At 48.2% G+C, this 17,961-nt stretch overlaps 1 protein-coding gene across 3 annotated transcripts in view; it reads right to left on the bottom strand.

Moving 5' to 3' along the window:
* Positions 1-17,961, bottom strand: part of LOC108942419 (UPF0606 protein KIAA1549L-like) — a 33,414-nt gene that overhangs the window by 14,471 nt on the left and 982 nt on the right. For all 3 annotated transcript variants that reach the window (XM_029252282.1, XM_029252281.1, XM_018765795.2), the window contains exons 2-9: positions 6,992-7,351; positions 5,271-5,774; positions 5,032-5,147; positions 2,499-2,718; positions 2,235-2,368; positions 1,977-2,145; positions 1,004-1,063; positions 108-259 (exon numbers count right to left, since the gene is read on the bottom strand). In XM_029252282.1, coding sequence (XP_029108115.1) covers positions 108-259; positions 1,004-1,063; positions 1,977-2,145; positions 2,235-2,368; positions 2,499-2,718; positions 5,032-5,147; positions 5,271-5,774; positions 6,992-7,351 — 1,715 coding nt within the window. The remainder of the gene's footprint in view (positions 1-107; positions 260-1,003; positions 1,064-1,976; positions 2,146-2,234; positions 2,369-2,498; positions 2,719-5,031; positions 5,148-5,270; positions 5,775-6,991; positions 7,352-17,961) is intronic.

Below are 17,961 nucleotides of genomic sequence, written 5' to 3' on the forward strand. Positions count from 1 at the left end.
ACGAAACAAGAACAACACGTTGGCTCCCTCACACAGCCACGGTCCCAAAACAGCATTGGGAGGGTTTCAGAGGATGGAGAAAGGCGTTGGCAGTAGTGTCTTCCCACCTGGACGGTGTATCCATCCACAGTGGTGGCCCTCCGGAAACGGGCCCCCTGTTGGTGGGCAACGACAAAGAGCTCTGCCAACCGCTGCTCCATGAGACGGGCAAAGCTCTTATAGCTGCCTTCCAGGGAGGAGTTGTCCACGTACTGGAGTACTGCAACAAGGGGAATGAGGGCACAGGTGGGGTCAAGGCCACCCCTAGGGAAACAGGCACCTCTCATTCATTTCCGGTCCAAGACAAGTTTGCAACCTGTCCCTTCCATGCTGGACCATGTCTCTAACCATCGATCCATGATTTAAGCGGTGACATCAGTTATTTCTCGCTGTTAATAATATACACCGTGAGTAATGCCTTGAGTGGCAGGTACTGTACTTGCAGTGTTTCTGACACACCTTAACTGGGGTTATTTAATCATGTGACGCATGCACAGATAAACACTAAGAAGCAGAGATGAAGAGTATACCAAGGAATGAGCTTCCAAGAACAGAATCAGTTAACCAGCAGGTGCCTGGGGTTTATTGCTATCATTGCTATTGTCATCATTTTAAAAAGTGAAGGTAAAACTGGAGAAGCAGGACCAAGATCTGGACCATAAGGTGTCTGACTTTGGATGAGAAGATTGAAAGATGTAATTGATGAAGATACTTGATAATGGAGGACAGTTGGTAGCGTAGCAGTTAAAGCTGTTGCCTTTGGCCCTGCAGGTTGAAATCCTTCCTCCAGCTGTAGTACCCTTGAACAAGGTACTTACCCTAAATTGCTCCAGAAAAATTAGCCAGCTGTATAAATGGGTAAATAATGTTGGAGAGAAGTGTCGACTAAATGAATAAATGTCAGTCCTACTCAGCTCCCAAGGACCACAAAAACAACTTTAGAATTTAGGAAAATGTTAATTACCTGTAATCACCCAGTAGTCCCTGGTTGCTATGGAGGTGTTCAGATTGTGGTACACCAAGGCTGCAGAGAATAAAAACGCAGTCAGGCTCCTTGCAAAGCTATTACTGTTAAATATAAAAATTATAACACCGTACGTAGAATCATATTTTTTCTTATGTAACAATTTTATAGGAAGTGAAGAAAAGACATTGATTGAAGAGTCTTGCTAACAGGTGGTGGGGTTAATGCTTTGCGGTAATATAATAAATATGAGGAAACTCGTGCCTTATGTGTTTCTTTAAATGTAAAGAAGAGAGAACCCAAAACATGGTGGCAGAAGTGGGATCAGCACTGGAAGACACATTCCCGCTGCCCCATTCGGCTTCCTGTCTGTGAATATCGGCGTCACATCGGGGCGATCCGAACGCTAAGTGAGGATGAGCGCTTCACACAGAAACAGATGGGGGACAGCAGACCCGTGCCGGAGTGAACATCTCATTAAAACAAATTGTTTAGTGTGGACTTTAAAAGCATCACGGAGAAACATCATGGAATTTAATCGCATCCCCTGAAAACCGAGCTGCTTTGATCTTTCACAGTGAATATGCTTCTCTGCACACTGGATCTTCTCCCAGGAATGAAAATGTATTATATGAATGGATACAGATATGACTATATGATGGGAGAAGGCCCACGGTTCAATGAGAATATCTTAGTTAAGCAAAGCCTTCAGATCTATGATGAGTGTTCTCCGTATTTATCCAGAGAAGTGAGCCTCAGCAATGAAGTATGTTGGTGTTGTCGAGGCGCCTTGCGTTTCGACCCCAGGGATGGCTACAGTGTTTGTTCCGGCATGTGAAGCTACGCCTGGGGGGCGAAACCTTCTTAACACCCTCTCCAACAATGAGCGAATCCAGAAAAAGGTGTCTTTCAAAACACGGTCCATCAAGATCTGTCAAAGGTCTGTCAAGGTCTACCGGAGAGGGGCACCTACGTTCGGCGATGCTCAGGGGTGGGTAGAAGAGGAAGTATCCCACCAGCTCGGCGCTCAGCTGGTTCAGAAGGTTGCTGGACACGGTGCCGTTAAGGCTGCTGCTCCCGTTCCGCACCACATAGATGAGAGAGGTGGCCTGCGAGCCCCGCGACTGGGAGGCACCCAGCACCTGCACACATGAAATGCACAGCTACGGACCGGGCGAGTGAGGCGAGAGAGAGGGTACGGCTCCTCGCCGAGGGGAGAGGTATGTGTTACCTGAACAGACAGCCTGGTGGAGCTGTTGAGCACTTTGGCTTGGGCCTCTGCAAAAGCACTCTCCAGCCTCTGCTCCATACTTTGGGTAAAAGCACAGGAGGCGATGTCATCTCCCGGACCCACAAACCTGAGGACTGAAGCAGCAAAGGGTTTGACTCCAACGTCCAGAGTTATCCGCAGTTATCATGGCAGCATTCATGATTTTATTGAGATTTCTGCCACACCGCACTGTCGCCGGCTCTGTTTTTATGGACTCGGCCCCACCTGTTTTGACCTGTAGGGAGATGTCAGGGGTGGGCCACCAGGGGGCGACAGGGAGAGGGATGGACTGCACCAGGGGCACGAACTGCTTGACATCATCGAGCAGCCGGTCGCTGCCATACGCGGTGAGGGCCATCACGACAGCGGGCGCAGCGTAGACCACGGAGCCGCTGACCACGTAGTAGGCTACGGTCACGTTCCACGTTCCAGTCACGTTCTCCACCTGAGAGGGGAAGGCGGGAGATTCAACCCGGGGCTCCGACTATTTAGCTGTGAATAATATAAGGCAAGCATCACATAAATAAATAAAAATATTTTATCGTGCTAAAAGCTATCTGAAGGAAGTGAAAGAAAACAGGGAGACAAACTGCACTTTGGAGCTGTTCATATAAGCAAAGGAATCTTCTGGAAAGATCTTCATGGATTCATCAGTGATCATTTATGCAAAGAGTTCTCTTTTTTTTTTTAAGATGTACTGCCTGGTTTCTATAGCATCGACAAAGACAGGGAAAATGAGTACGATCTGATTAATCTTCTTATCTTACTAGCAAAATTTCGTATTCATAAGAATAAATTTAGCAGCAGAAGGCCTCTCTCTCTCTCTCTCTCTCTCTCTCTCTCTCTGTTGTATTTCATAATGACGTCAAGCACTACATCAATACCATCTTGACCTCCAATAACTGTAAAGCCCTAAAAAAGTGAGCTATGTACTTATTTCAAGCTGTTCATGTAACATTTATTTTTCTCTTTGCACTGTTCGTACTGTTGAAAAATGATAATTTAAAAGACAAAAAAAAAGAGTTTAATGAGTGTTTAGGGGTCAGGGGTGCGGTGGCGCAGTGGGTTGGACCACAGTCCTGCTCTCCGGTGGGTCTGGGGTTCGAGTCCCGCTTGGGGTGCCTTGCGGCGGACTGGCGTCCCGTCCTGGGTGTGTCCCCTTCCCCCTCTGGCCTTACGCCCTGTGTTGCCGGGTAGGCTCCGGTTCCCCGTGACCCCGTATGGGACAAGCGGTTCTGAAAATGTGTGTGTGTGTGTGTGTGTGTGTGTGTGTGTGAGTGTTTAGGGCTCGGCAATAGCACCCGTAGTGCAAAAGTACAATGGAGGACGAAGGTGTCAGGAGGAGATCGTTGTGGAAGTGGGGGACGGGTTTATACCTCAAGGGATGGAGGAAAAAACACCAAACACAGAAAACCATCTGCCAAAACAGATGTAAATGGAAATACACTCAGGATTACCAAGTTACAAACCGTCGACTTACGGATTTTCGCAAATGCGAACGGTTTTCCCTTATTTTGAAATCCGTATTTTCTTCACTTTCACGTTTTCTCAGATTTCTGATTGAAGCAAAGTAAACACGACCCGTGTTTACCCTCCAAGCAGTGGCAGTAAAGAGCACTCAAACAGAATGGCGGGTGGGGGGGGTTCGACCCCAGTTCAACTCCCTTCCACAATGTTTACGACTCAGGTCTGCAATTCTTCAGTGAGTCTAACAGCAGCAGTAAAAAGAAGTGAACTGTTACCATGGAGACCAAAGGGAAAGTAAAGTCTCCCAGACTATTTTATATTTATTATGGTACAAAAGTACTATACTACTAAAAGTACTATTATAGCACAAAACCTAATGCAGAAATAAATCGAGGGACAGCTATCATTTGCTTTTTCTTGATTGCGGCTTTGGAGCAAGAAACAAAACGAGTTACAAGTGGTCCGTTTGTTCCAGACGGGGAAAAACGTTGGGGAAATTACAGCAAAAATCATAAATGTCAAAGTGAAGTGCAACGCCACCGACTGTACGGAGCAACATAAACCTCTACGTGTCATGCCACATCTTTTTAGCATTTTCTCATGGCAAAGAGTTTGAAAAGAGTCTTGCAGAATATTAATCAGAAAACTCTTTACCGTGGCTCACTGAGGAGCCTTTACCGTCCCCCGTCCCCCATCCCCAATCTCCAGCATCACAGCAACACCTCTGTGAATGAGCTGTTGGAGGACGGAGTAACTCTGGGCTGGGGAAACTTCCCCCTCCCCACACACACACACACACACACACACACACGGTTACAGATCTGAACAGAGGAGTCCCCCTACAGAGGACAGGACCTCCTTATATCAATCGCCCTGCTCCTCAACGCTCAAGTTACGGATTTTCCAGGATACGAATGTTCCCCGTTTTACTCATTTATTTTCGAATTCCATTTCTCTCACCATTCTATCATCGAAAAATCTCTGTCTGTCCCCCTTTGTCTCCACATGCAGACAACAGCTGGCAGTAACACACGCTCACGCCGAACAGAAGTGTGGGATCGCCTTCGCTCAACTCACTTCCACGGCGTTTACAGCTCATGTCTGGTGTCGTTGAGCATCACTGATCAATAAATGGATGGCAAACATCACACACGCACGCATTTCCTGCTCGGTAAACATCGTTTCCGCAGCATCTGGCTTTCGTAACTCACTGAACCCTCGAACCCACAGAGCTGCTGGAGCTCGTGAAGGACCCCCGAGCAAAGAGGAAGTGCTCCTCAGGCTCTCCGACCTGCACGTGGACGCTGCTGAGGTTGAAAGCCTTCTGCAGTGCCTGGCTCAGCCCGCGTGGGACGTTCTGTCTCAGGGCTCCGTCCAGTCGCTTCCCTCTCACGTGGACGGACAGCACTGCAGAGGAGAAGAGGTTCTGAAGGACCCCATGCGGTCCTCACGCCGCCACCATCGCTTTGGAACCCAACGTCACCTTCCAAATAACCCCGTGCGGAGGTGCCGGAAGGTTCTGGCACTCACCTGTTTTCACCCACATCTCCTCGGTGACCCTGCACTGCAGCACAGGCGTCTCGGTCGTGGCGTTGTAGAGGCTCACGGTCGTCCTCAGGGACGTGGCGTTTGCCGTGGTCTGGCCGGCAATGCTGGAGCTCACAAGGGTTGACGTCATCTCGGGGGTTGCGGTCGTTATTTCCTCGAAGGCCGTCGCTTCCGTAGCGGCTGCTGTGGTCCCCTCCAGACCGGTTGACCGCGTCAAGGTGTCGGCGGAAGGGGCAGCAGTCCTGGTGAGCTCCGTGTGTGTCGCAATGGCAGCAGCAGTGGTTGTGGTGGTGAGTTCAAGGGGGCTGTCGGTGTCAGCGCGAGGGGTGGGCTGCGTGGCTGTGGCAGCGGTGGTGGTCTCCACGGGTTTGGGTGTGCCGGTGCTCACCAGAGCAGGACCGCGCTCCGCGACGGCAACGGCTGCTTCTCCGGTGGAGGAAAGAGAAGGTGTAGCAGCTGCAGTTAAAGCAGCCACGGTGGTTCCCTCTGCAATGGAAAGGAGCACCATTTCGTGTTTAGAAGACCGCGTGATGTTGGACATCAGCCCTGACGTGTGAAGGACGCATGCAGGATAGGGTGGCACTGCTCAAAATAAAAGGCATGAAAGATCCAGAATTTCTCGTAATGTCCGAACCATGACTCCGGAAGGTTCTGGATCGTGCGTAATAGGTCAGGGTTTCCAGCATGAAGAGGTGTAGAACAACGGTTCCTATGTGGAGAAGGATCTCGATTTTGACCAGGACCAGCACCCCTTACACTACTGTCCATAAATTAATAAAGGTACACGTACATATGTATATAACAAAAAACTATTTCATTTTTAGATATGAATATAAATGGATCATGAAGAAGGGGAAATAAATTTAAAAACTTTAAATTTAATTTTTAACTTCAATTTTATAAAAATATATTAATTTTGGTGCAGCGGGTTTGGCCTGTGCCCGCTCTCTGGCGGGTCTGGGGTTCGAGTCCCGCTTGGGGTGCCTTATGGCGGACTGGTGTCCCGTCCGCTGTGTCTCCTCCCCCTTAACCCTTCGCACCCTGTGTTGCCGGTTTAGGCTCCGGTTTGCTGCAACCCCACTGGGTACAAGTGGTTTAAGACTGTCTGTGAGTGTGCTTAATTTTTTTTTACAGAAAAATTTACATATCTAAATTTACATATTTAAGCACCTATATGAACATTATAAATGCCCAGAACACAATTTATGCTTTTTAAATAATGCTTTACTTTTTGTACTGAAAAGAGAATGGACATTAAACCTGTCTAAACCAAAGGTGGTCGACACCGCGACCTTGTTCAGCGGTTATTCAAACCGGATGGATGGAAAAATTAATGGACAGATGGACAGACGGATAATTGGATAGATGAAGGTGGTTAAGGGAACGAAGCGACTGATATTTTGTGACATCAACACGTCACATATTAACCTGTAACATGTGGTAGAGATGGGCGGCGATGCCTCGTTTGTGTTTACACAATAGAAGATGTTCAATTTTCTAACAAAACTTTTTTCATTATTAAGCAAAGTTTTTTAAATGATTTTTTTCCAAAACTGCAATTTATTTTTCGATTTAGTAGCCAAATTTGGTGCCCCCAAATTTTGGTGCTCCTCGCCAATTACCCGCCCTCTCCTATCTATAAAAGCGGCTCTCGTTTCGGGTGGGAGGGGATGAAGAGGCAGCGGATGTTCGGCTCGCCAGACCTGAGCTGGAGGGAATGATGCTGGTCTCTGCAGCGATGACTAACTGCTCGCTGTCTCTGGACGATCCCTCCGAAGGCCATCGGTTTGTCTGGTTCCCCTTGTCTTTGCCGGAGACCCCAGAAAAGAGCGCCGAGTCCACCACAGACGGGCTTCCTTCGCCGGGCCCCACCACCAGGGTCAATATGGAGGAGAAGGCAGGCTGCTCTCTGGCATCCTCCGATGCCCAAGGCGGGTGGGTGCGGACGTCGCCGAGCGGGACCTCCTCATCCGGCACCACCGGGGTCGGCGGCTGAGAAGAACCCGGGGCCGACGGCAGATGCTGGGGAAGGGACGTGAAGGCCGACCCCTCGTAGGACCCGTCTGCCGGGAGGAGCGGGACAAACACACTTTATAGCTCACACACTGGAGCAAAATGTGAATTTCACCTGTGAAATGCCTGCACACACACACACACACACACACACACACACACACCTCAGATATGCCTGTCTTCGCTTTTCCCCTTTTCCTTATTTAACTGACACTTTTCTCCAAAGTCACTTAGAGCAATTTACTCCTTTATAGAGGGGTAATTTTTACCGCGCCAGTTCAAGGTGAGTACTCTGCATAAGGGCACTACAGCAGGTGGCTGAATTCAAAGGGGATCCTTCCAGCGGAATTTGGCATCCCTAACCACTACGCCCCCTGCTGCTGCCTTTCAAACCTTGGTCTTACTGCTCACATAAAATGAACTGTATTAATCGCATTAATGAAGGTCTTTTCCCGTTTGCCCTGAGATCCCTGCTATTGCCGGTGCTCTTAAACCCTCCGCGTTCCCTCCTGCAGCGTTCGTTCAGATAACGATGATGGGAAAACTGCGCCGACTTGGCGCCCGCAGCGCTCACTGGGACTCGTCCCGATTTTATGAATGAGAGCAAAGGTGGCGCCGGCGCTGGCCGACACGCAGACAAATCCCTGTCCGGCACGGTCTGGCGGAGACCATCTGACGGGGATGCACAGAGCGTCACTTGGACGGAACTTCAGCACAGGATGGCGAACAGCAACCGTGGGCCTCCTTGGAGTCTCCTGTGCGATTTATGAATATCTGCTACAGATTATCATCCCACCGTATAACTGAACGGATTCGTTTCGCCCAAAGGATTCGGAACTCTTTCCTTTTAAAAAACTGTCTTATGCGATTACATCTGAATTAAGGAAAACATTCCCACACGCAGGTGCTCAACGCAAGAGGAAAGTGTCCCGACGCGTGAAGGTTCTCGAAACACGGATTAGGCAGGAGCTCGGAGCTCAGAGGATCTGACTTTGGAAGAAAGAGTGCAGAATAGGAATTATGAGACACACACACACACGCATCATCTGAAACCGCTTGTCTCATGTGGGGTCGCGGGGAGCCGGAGCCTAACCCGGCAACACAGGGCAAAAGGCTGGAGGGGGAGGGGACACACCCAGGACGGGACGCCAGTCCGTCACAAGGCACCCCAAGCGGGATTCGAACCCTAGACCCCCCGGAGAGCAGGACTCAAAGTGGAATTATGACCTACAGAAGGAAAAGAGTCCCATGATACGACCGCGGTCCTCTGCACTTCCAAACACCTCTACAGTACAATGTTCATGTTGCATTGGTCCTCTGACATGACTGTGCAATCACTGCTGCACCCCCTTCTGGGTGATTCAGGTACTGTATGTGACAGCTAGTAGTGTAGTGGTTACAGCTGCTACCTTTGGACTCGTAGATCACAGGTTTGATTCCCACCTCTAGCTATAGTACCTTTGAACAAGTAAGTTACCCTAAATTGCTCTAGTAAAATTACCCAGCTGTATAAACGGGTGAATCACGGTAAGCTGGTCTGGAGAAATGCATCAGCAAAATAAATACATGTACAGTACAATACTCCAGTGTGTAAGGGGGGAGTTTGTATCTCATCACAGAATTTACACCCTTCTCATATGGTAAAACAGCCCATGCAGCGAAATTTTAAAACAAATAGTAAAATAATAATTGCATTTGTAAGGACTTGTGTAATATTTGTAAGTGCCACGTGTTCCGCCGTTTCCACGGCGAAGCCGGTTCAGCGGAACAGGACGGCATTTCCAGGGATGACGTCGGCGTCGTCGAGCAACTCGTTCACGCGCTTTCGATGCTCACGAACACACTCTCTTATGCTCAGGCTCGCTCTCTCGGGTGCACGCACTCTTTTAAATGGGAACTGAGGCAGCCACATGTGGTCCCAATGGAAAATAATGTTACTGAGACACACAGTATCTCATTTTGGGACCGATTTACATTAAACACGTCTGTAATAAGAAGGATCAGACCCACCAAACCGAAGGCATCAGCCAAAAAATATTTAAATAAATAAACTAACACTACTTTCACACACGTTGTCTGAAGCCGCTTGTCCCGATGGGGTCGCGGCGAGCTGGAACTTAACCCGGCAACACAGGGAGCAAGGCTGGAGGGGGAGGGGACACACCCCGGACAGGGCACTCGTCCATTGCAGGGCATGCCAAGCAGGACTCGAACCCCAGACCCACCAGAAAGCAGGCCTGGGCCAAACCCACTGTGCAACCATGCCCCCCCCTTACTACTACTACTGCTAATTATAAGTATATATAAACTTCTCTGAGAAAGCCAAAGGGTGCTTTTCCCCCACTCAGGGCTGTTTCTCCCACCATCCTACCAGATCTGCCCCGAAATCTCCTTGCTCGTCCCACAGTGGCATTAGCTCCTCCCACTGCTAATGTCACTCCGCCCACAACCCCATAAAGGAAAAGTATTATTGAACTCCTGTTGAGCACCTGTTGGCTGGCGCACGGAGATGAAAGGCCTCACAGTCACTCGTCATTATCGGACCGAACGGCGACACCGGTACACGCTTATACATAAACACCAGTTCCGTGATCAGTCACCGTGCCGTGTGATCAATTTGCATAAACGGCAACAATTCATATGTAAATATGATAAGGCCAATAAATCATTGAAATGAAACGGTGCTGTACCACCTCACTCTGCCCCAATGAGTGTGTGTGTGCGTGTGTGGAGTAGCTCACACTGTGCAGCAAGTGGCACCGTGGGCCAGGCCCGGGGCAGGGGGTGGGGCCTCGATTGCAGAAGCGAGTCCCCCCGCCCCCTGCCGCCAGCCACCTGGTCCCGCAGGGCCTGAAGCTCACCGCCGAGGCTTCTGGGTACCCAGCATCCTCTTGCAGGAAAACAGAGGAGGCTCTGGGTCCAGGTGGCGGGGGGAGGTGACGCAGGGCCCCCAGCCAGAGTCCCTCTCAGCCCCAGCGGGGCAAATGCGGAGCGGCTTCCTCTCTGTGGCTCTGACCAACCGTCCATCTGTCCCCAACGCCGGGCCGTCCGACCAACCGGCATCCCAGCAGCCTGAGACGCACGTCAACAGAGCTCGCCTTGACGATCATCGTGATGATCAGGTGAACGGAGGCGGAGAGGCACAGCGCAGCTCAGCGTGACGATCGCGGTTATTATTTCACAGAAAGGAACTTCACTGCTCCTGACAAGCAGACGAGGAGACTCACTGAGAATGAAAATAAACCCGAAGACAAAGGATCTCTTCTTCAGATCTTCCACCGCCCCTTTCACACAGGATCGAAACACCGTGAAACTGGGTTACATGGCACTTTGTACCAGGAAATATTACGGTAAAGGAGTCGTCTGTGGATACTGAGCACTCGTGGTAATCATTATTAACACATGCAGAGGATGAACTGCTTTTATTATTTATTTCTGCAGATCATGAAAAATGGGCTGGGAAGAGCCACACGAGGCTCTGGAGCTGCCAGCCGATCTCCCAACACACTGGCTGCTGAACTCCTCCCCCTGTGCCTGACCGCCCTCCCCCTAACAGATAACCCCTCCCCCATTCTCACTGGCTCCTCCCCCTGGCCCAGGCAAATCACTAATCCCTTGCAACGGTCAGGAGTGTGAAGCTGACAGGACGTGAATCAGAGTTGTGTTCACGTTGGGCTGTTGCTCAGAGTCCACCATCCTTGGGCGAGAAGCACAGGAGGACTGGAGGAGTGCAGGTCGAATCCCACACCGGATGCTGCTGACTGCGATCACCGAGGTTGTGACGCGGTGGTGGCGGAACACACAAGGTGCATTCACGTGCATTTAGATGATGCTTTTTCTCCTAAACGATTTATAATGTTAAGCTACATGCAACTATTTATTAATTATTAACTCTTATTGCATTAGAATGCTACTGGGTTTAGTTTTCTCCCCTTTTTTGAAAGGGTAGTTTTTTGGTTTCCTCTCCTCAACTGCCAGTAACCCTATAGTGAACTATAACTGCTGCTCCTCTGTACTGTGTACCCAACTTTGCTCAGTGTCCCCTTGGTGAGAAGAATGCTCTATAACACACACACACACACACACACACACACACACACACACACACCCCAAGCAGGGTTGTGGGAAGCCAGAGCTGAACCCAGCAACATAGGACACAAGGCTGGAGGGGACACACCCAGGACGGGACGCCAGTCCGTCACAAGGCACCCCAAGCGGGACTCGAACCCCAGACCCACCAGACAGCAGGACTGTGGTCCAACCCACTGCACCACCGCACCCCCCATTGCTCTACAACACAAAATTTTAAATTTGAGTTTTCTCAACATTGCATCTAAAACTTTCTAGGACCTTTGATGTTTTTTTCTTTAGTTTTATCAATACAGTAGTAATATTTTGTTGCGGACAATATCAGAATTTTCTCTGTAAGAAGGGTATATAGATGACCCAGGGGATAAATGTTATTCTAGATTTTATGATAGAAAAACTAATAAATAATCTGCATAACAATTTATGCAAATGCTGGACTCCTCATTGAACAGTGGACTGCATGGACAATGGTAATTGATGATACTTTCTTAATATTGCAATGTTTCTCCTTGTATGTATGTGGATATAGTCATAATGTTGCTGCTTCAATTTTTATGTTAATATGACTCAGTGTTGCTGCAAATAAAAACAAATAAAACAAATTGTATATTTACACATTTATACAGCTGGGTAATTTTTACTTTACCAGTTCAGGGTAAGTACCTTGCTCAAGGCTAATACAACAGGACGTGAGCCTTTAAACCTGGCTCTTTGGAATGCAAAGTGGAAGCTCTAACCACTACACCACCTGCTGACCCAACATCATAGCATCACCTTCGATGAGGAAGTTCACATCTCTCACCATGAGGGACTGACACTTGACTTCACCTCTGGAATTTCTTCTCCAATCCAATTGCCGTGTTTCCTAATACCACTCAGCTCATCAAAGTCCAATGATCCTTCGGACGTGGTCCAAAAGTCGAAAGATAACGCTGCATTTGAAATCAGCCTTTGCACATTATGCCAGATGATAGTCGTAGACAGCCAGAGAGACGATAATGACGCCCTTAGCCATGTTCCTCTAACCTCCAGCTGGAGATTCAAACACTCCAGTTCTGCACAAACGTGTAAATATTGGATTGCACCCTAGGAGGGACCCAGCTGCTGCCGATCACCTTAACTGTAAAATCTGCCTATTTGCACATCATGAACCGTGAAAGAACCCCAAAGAAGAGACAAAAACCCGGAGCCGATGGGAGCACGGAGAAGCAGCAAGTTCATCTACATGCAACACCTCAGTTGCACAACTCTCAGGAATGACTTCAAAGGAGGTCTGCGACAGCCGTCCGACTACATCTGTCACCCCGTGCAGCCCGAGGGAACGGTGTGTCCTTGGGAACGCGCCGGGGATGGAGAAGATGAAGCACTGGGGGGGCGACCGGCACCACCACTACTCTGAAACCCTCCAAACAACGAGGTGTTCCGGAGGACTGGCACCAGCTGGCATGGCATCGACCGCAGCTGGAGACCTTTCGGGAGACCTGTGACCTGGTCATTGAGCTGCAGGAGTGTCAAAGGCAGGGAGACGCCATGGTCGGAGATCAGTGGCGGGAGCCAAGGTCACCAGGAAGGTCGTGGCCAGTGGAGCCAACGTGACGTTTCTCTCCATCTCCATATCGAGCACAAACATCTTCAGACTGAACCTGTCTGCTAAGCCCATCAGTCCCAAGATCTGGGCTGCTCTCCCAGGATGGGGGGCATCCAGCCATTTCAGTCCCAGAAGAGCAAGAGGGACACCATCCGAAGTTCCAGTCTCCACCTGTACATCAGAAGCATCTCTGTGCTGGACCTCAGCCAAGCAACATGTGAATAGTTCCTCACATGACCTTCTTTCTGATCTCTCAGCTACATCTCAATGTTCACTCCTCCGCCCTGGTGCCAGGGTGTCTCCACCTAGAGCAAGAGGTGTCAGGTCCTGGGGTTGGTTCTGGGTGGCTGTGATGCCACCTGCTCCTGATCCAGACACACCAGGGTTCCTTCCTGCTGACATTAAGAGCCCCAGAAACATCTGAAAACAGATGTAGCCAAGCTGATGGTGAGCACCTTCATATTTCTCAATATTTCCAACACAGACTCCTTGCTTTGTTTACCCTGGAAGTCCTAACTCGAGCACAGCGGGGTTGGAACAAAGACACGGAGATGAGCGAACCTCAGGCCAGAAGCCAATACGTCCTACAGTCATCATCTCTGCTACAGTTTTCCTCATCACCGGAGCACCAGGAGATCGATGCAGGGAATCATCTGGAACAACAGCTCGGTGTGGTTGGGTACTGGAGGCACACGGAAAACCGAAACATGGGGCTGCACGTGTTGGACACACTCTCGAACCGTCGGCGCTGTGCTCGCTGTGTTTGCAGTGCATGCTGGGGGCGAGATGGTCGCGGTGTTCAGCATGCAGAGAGTGACAATAACTAATTCCAGACAGATGGCAAGAAATGGAAATGAGAAGCTGTGCTGGACTGGCTCTGCTGTTACATTGTTAACGCGGTTGAAGCGCAGGGAGGAACACGTGGGAACGGAGCCAGTCCAACGGGGGTCTCACCTTACAGGGCAAGTGGGAGGGAAGCAGCTCTAACAATGACACCTGTCACTTGGACACTTTCCATCATCCGTCCATTTCCGGGACACCAAAGGCGTGCAGAACGATCGCGAACAAAGTTCACAGATTCCACCGAGCCGGACGCAGTTGATAGGTTTGCTTCGGGTTCGACTTCCTCTAAGCTCAGTTGTTATATATGGGCAACACATGGTGATTAGAGCGATGACTCAGCCCAACATCTGGGAACCAACAACCTACAACTGCCTGACCAAGCAAGACACTTGCCTATTGTCCCTGTGTGTGGGTGTGTGTGTGTGTGTGTGTGTGTGTGTGTCTGTCTGTGTGTGTGTGAGATTCTCCTGTGCAGGACTGGTGTGTCTGTGTTTCCAGGACAGGCCCTTTATCACCTTGACCTTATATCGGACAAGTGGTTATCAATAGTGAATGAGAATTTACTCATTTATCTGGTGCTTTTCTCCAAAGAAACTTACACTGATTTACACATTTATACAGCAGGGTAATTTTTACTTTAGCAGTCAGAGTAAGCAAATTGATCAAGGGTACTACATATAGAGGTGGGAACCTGCAACCAAGGCAGCAGCTCTAAACACTACACCGCTTGCTGCCCTATTATTATTATTACTATAGGATAAACAAGCTATTAGAGTCTATGACTGAAATATTGTGAGATTAATTTGATACACATTGATCCAAATTTTACAGCTTTCACTATGTACTGTGTACAGTCTTTGTTATTTTTTACATTTCATTTTTTTCCTCTTTTATGAATGTTGTGTTTGTTGCTGTTTTACGATCTTGAATGTAATTGGTGCAAAGGTATAACCCTATCCTTAACCCTTTAGATGAAAATACAATCAGGACAGTGTCATAACTCATAAAATTAAACAGGCAAAAAAAAAAAAAAAACACGAATGAAAAAAACTTTTAACGAATGAAGACCAGCAGTAATAAATGTTAAAATGAAAATATGCGCAGTGATGTTTTGTGAGTTGCACCGTAACTTTACGATCATGCCCAGATAAGCCTTTACACAGCTGCTACTCCTGTATTGTATGTAAATGTTTGTGTAGCTTTTTAAAAAAAATATTTGTAGGAAGGTGATCAGGAATCGTCTATCCTGAGTTTATGCACCTACTTGCGCAATGAACATCGGTGCATAAAGTGGAAAGAAACAAAAGTTTACTTAAGAATCACATGTCTGGAACTATGTCTCTCTTTCTCCTAATGTAATGCACAAATTGTATTTTCTATGAGATGTTCGTCGTTTTGGAGAAAAGCATCTGCTATATGAATAAATGTAAATGTAAATGATGTAGCAGACAGCCTGGAGTCACACGGAGGATGAGGGTCACCAGCAATAGAATCATTTTTGGACACATTTTGAACACATGTGGCATTAAAAATTTAGTTGTTTACTTGTTTTATCCAAACGGCAGAGTTTGCAACATTTACCTCCCATCTACAGCTCGACCATAACACAGTTACCTGTGCAATACGGAAGGCCTTTTAGTTGAGTTTCTCCAAAAAAATCTATAAATAACGAACGGTGTAACAAAGAACTGCAACCAAGTAACAGGTCAATATTCCCAACCCTAATCCTAACCCTAAACCTAACCCTAACCCTAACCCCAATCCCAGTTTCAACTCTAGACCTACCCCTCATTCCTAACAGTAACCTCTAAATAGAAACCTAAACTTAAACCTAACCTAACCCAACCCCCAATCCTGATCCCAACCCTACCCCTCCCCTTAACTCTAAACGTAATCCTAAACCTAACCGAACCCCCAATCCTGATTCCAACCCTACCCCTAACTCTAAACCTAACCATAAACCTAACCAAAAAAACCCAATCCCGATCCCAACCCTACCCCAACTCGAAACCTAAACCTAATCCTAATCCTAAACGTAACCCAACCCAAACCCTAAACCCAACCCTAACCATTGTAAGCCTAACCCCAACTCTAACCCCAACCCTAACCTAATCATAACCCAAACCAAATCGCACCTTAACCCTAACCCCAAGATAATCCTTGACCCAGAGATGTTCTTTTTAATTAATTACCCCCGATCAGATGCACTATTAATTAGATGCACAATGACTAGAAACCTGCAAATCAAAATTAGAACACACTGTTGCTCTTTGAGAAGGTTAGATTCTCTCATAAACATAGTGAACGGTGGGAAAAGTTGCCGGAAAAAAGAACAGGAGGACAGATGGACCAGATGAAGTCAGCCACAGTGACAGAACTTTCTGGAATATCCCTATATCATGCCATCAGAGAGACCCAATGTTCAGTTGATGGTACTTAATAACAATAACATCAAGAATAACAAGAACTTTACGCAGCCCTATTGCAACCATTTCAGATATGTCCTTTGTGCACGAGTGGTGTGAAGTTTAAATGTTTCATTTTATGAGAAAACTGACATCCTCCTGATGTGTTTCTACATTTATTAATTCAATTATTAATTATTCATTTTTTTCCCCCTGTAAACTCTGCATCTCTTGAGCACCATGTGCAGCCATGTAACCCTCATCCTGTTCCAGCAGGACTCTTACTTGACTCTGATCTGCAGTGTTCAGGGAACTCGAACCCAGGCTGCAGGTCCATAGCAACCGCTGTGTTTACAGTAAAAACTCATAGCGATGCAGGTCTGTGCCAACGCATGGCACCAGTTTCCTCTTTCCTCCTACATCTGGTGTGAGACGAGTCCAGGTGCCTCTACAGCTCAGAGCAACCCAAGGAGTGCAGAAGGACTGTGAAGACACCGGGTACGAGCGAGGACTTGAGCCTCCGGATGCTCTGGGACCTTCTTTAAACACTACAGCCTGGAGCTCGGAACAGTCGCTCACTTTTCCAAGAAAATCTTGGACCACAAGCGGAGAAAAGCAGACCGAATCCGCTCTAAAAATAGAGCGCGTGGAGAAATATCTCCAGTTGTACTGCAGTGAGGGAGAACTTTCACTCCCACTCTGCTCTAAGTGTGTCATAGGTCACTGCTCCTTGACCACATTCTGGAACAGATGCAAGGACACAACCGGTACCTGATCTGTCTCGAGACCTAACCCCAACCTAATGCAGAGGAGCTGAAGAAACCTGGAGATCTCAGCAAACGTGAGAATGTAGACAGACGACATGTGAGCATCCAGTTGCAGCTTGTGGGTATGTTCTCGTCTCTCAGATAGATCCATATTTACAGGAAGTGATTAAATCAGGGGGTGCAGTGGTGCAGCGGGTTTGGCCTGTGCCTGCTCTCTGGTAGTTCTGAGGTTCGAGTCTCGCTTGGGTTGCCCTGTGTTGCCGGGTTAGGCTTCGGCTGCCACGACCCCGCTCAGGACAAGTGGTTTCAGTCAAAGTGTGTGTGTGTTTAAATGATCTAGTGTGACTCTCTTTGGTGCCAAAAAATCTCAAGACCCCCCAAACACCCCCAATAAACCTCAATGGCTCAAGACCCCCAATACATTGCAAGACCCCCCCAAACACCCCAATACGGCTTAACACGCTTAACACCCCCAATAAACCTCAAGACCCCCAAAACACACCCAATACATTGCAACACCCCTGAACACTCCCCAATACAGCTTAACACTCCCAATGAACCTCAAGACCCCCAAAATACACCCAATACATTGCAAGACCCCTGAACACTCCACAATACAGCTTAACACCCCCAATAAACCTCAATACCTTATGACCCCCCAACACATCGCAAGACCCAAACACTCCCCAATACACCTCAAGACCCCGCAAACACCCTCAGCAAACCTCAATGCCTCAAGACCCCCAACACACCTTAAGACCCCACAATACCCCTGAACACTCCCCAATACACCCTAACCCCCACAAGACACTCTAAACACTGCTAACACCCCCAAACATCCGCAATACAACCTTAACACCTGTCCAAAAAGCAAAAATTGAAATGAACATTAATGTGTTAATTAACCATTGAATGACGCCGTATTGATTAGATGCGAATATTGAAGATTTTTTCCAGCAACAACAGAG

Source organism: Scleropages formosus, chromosome 5, assembly GCF_900964775.1.
Source record: "Scleropages formosus chromosome 5, fSclFor1.1, whole genome shotgun sequence".
Classification (NCBI taxonomy): domain Eukaryota; kingdom Metazoa; phylum Chordata; class Actinopteri; order Osteoglossiformes; family Osteoglossidae; genus Scleropages; species Scleropages formosus.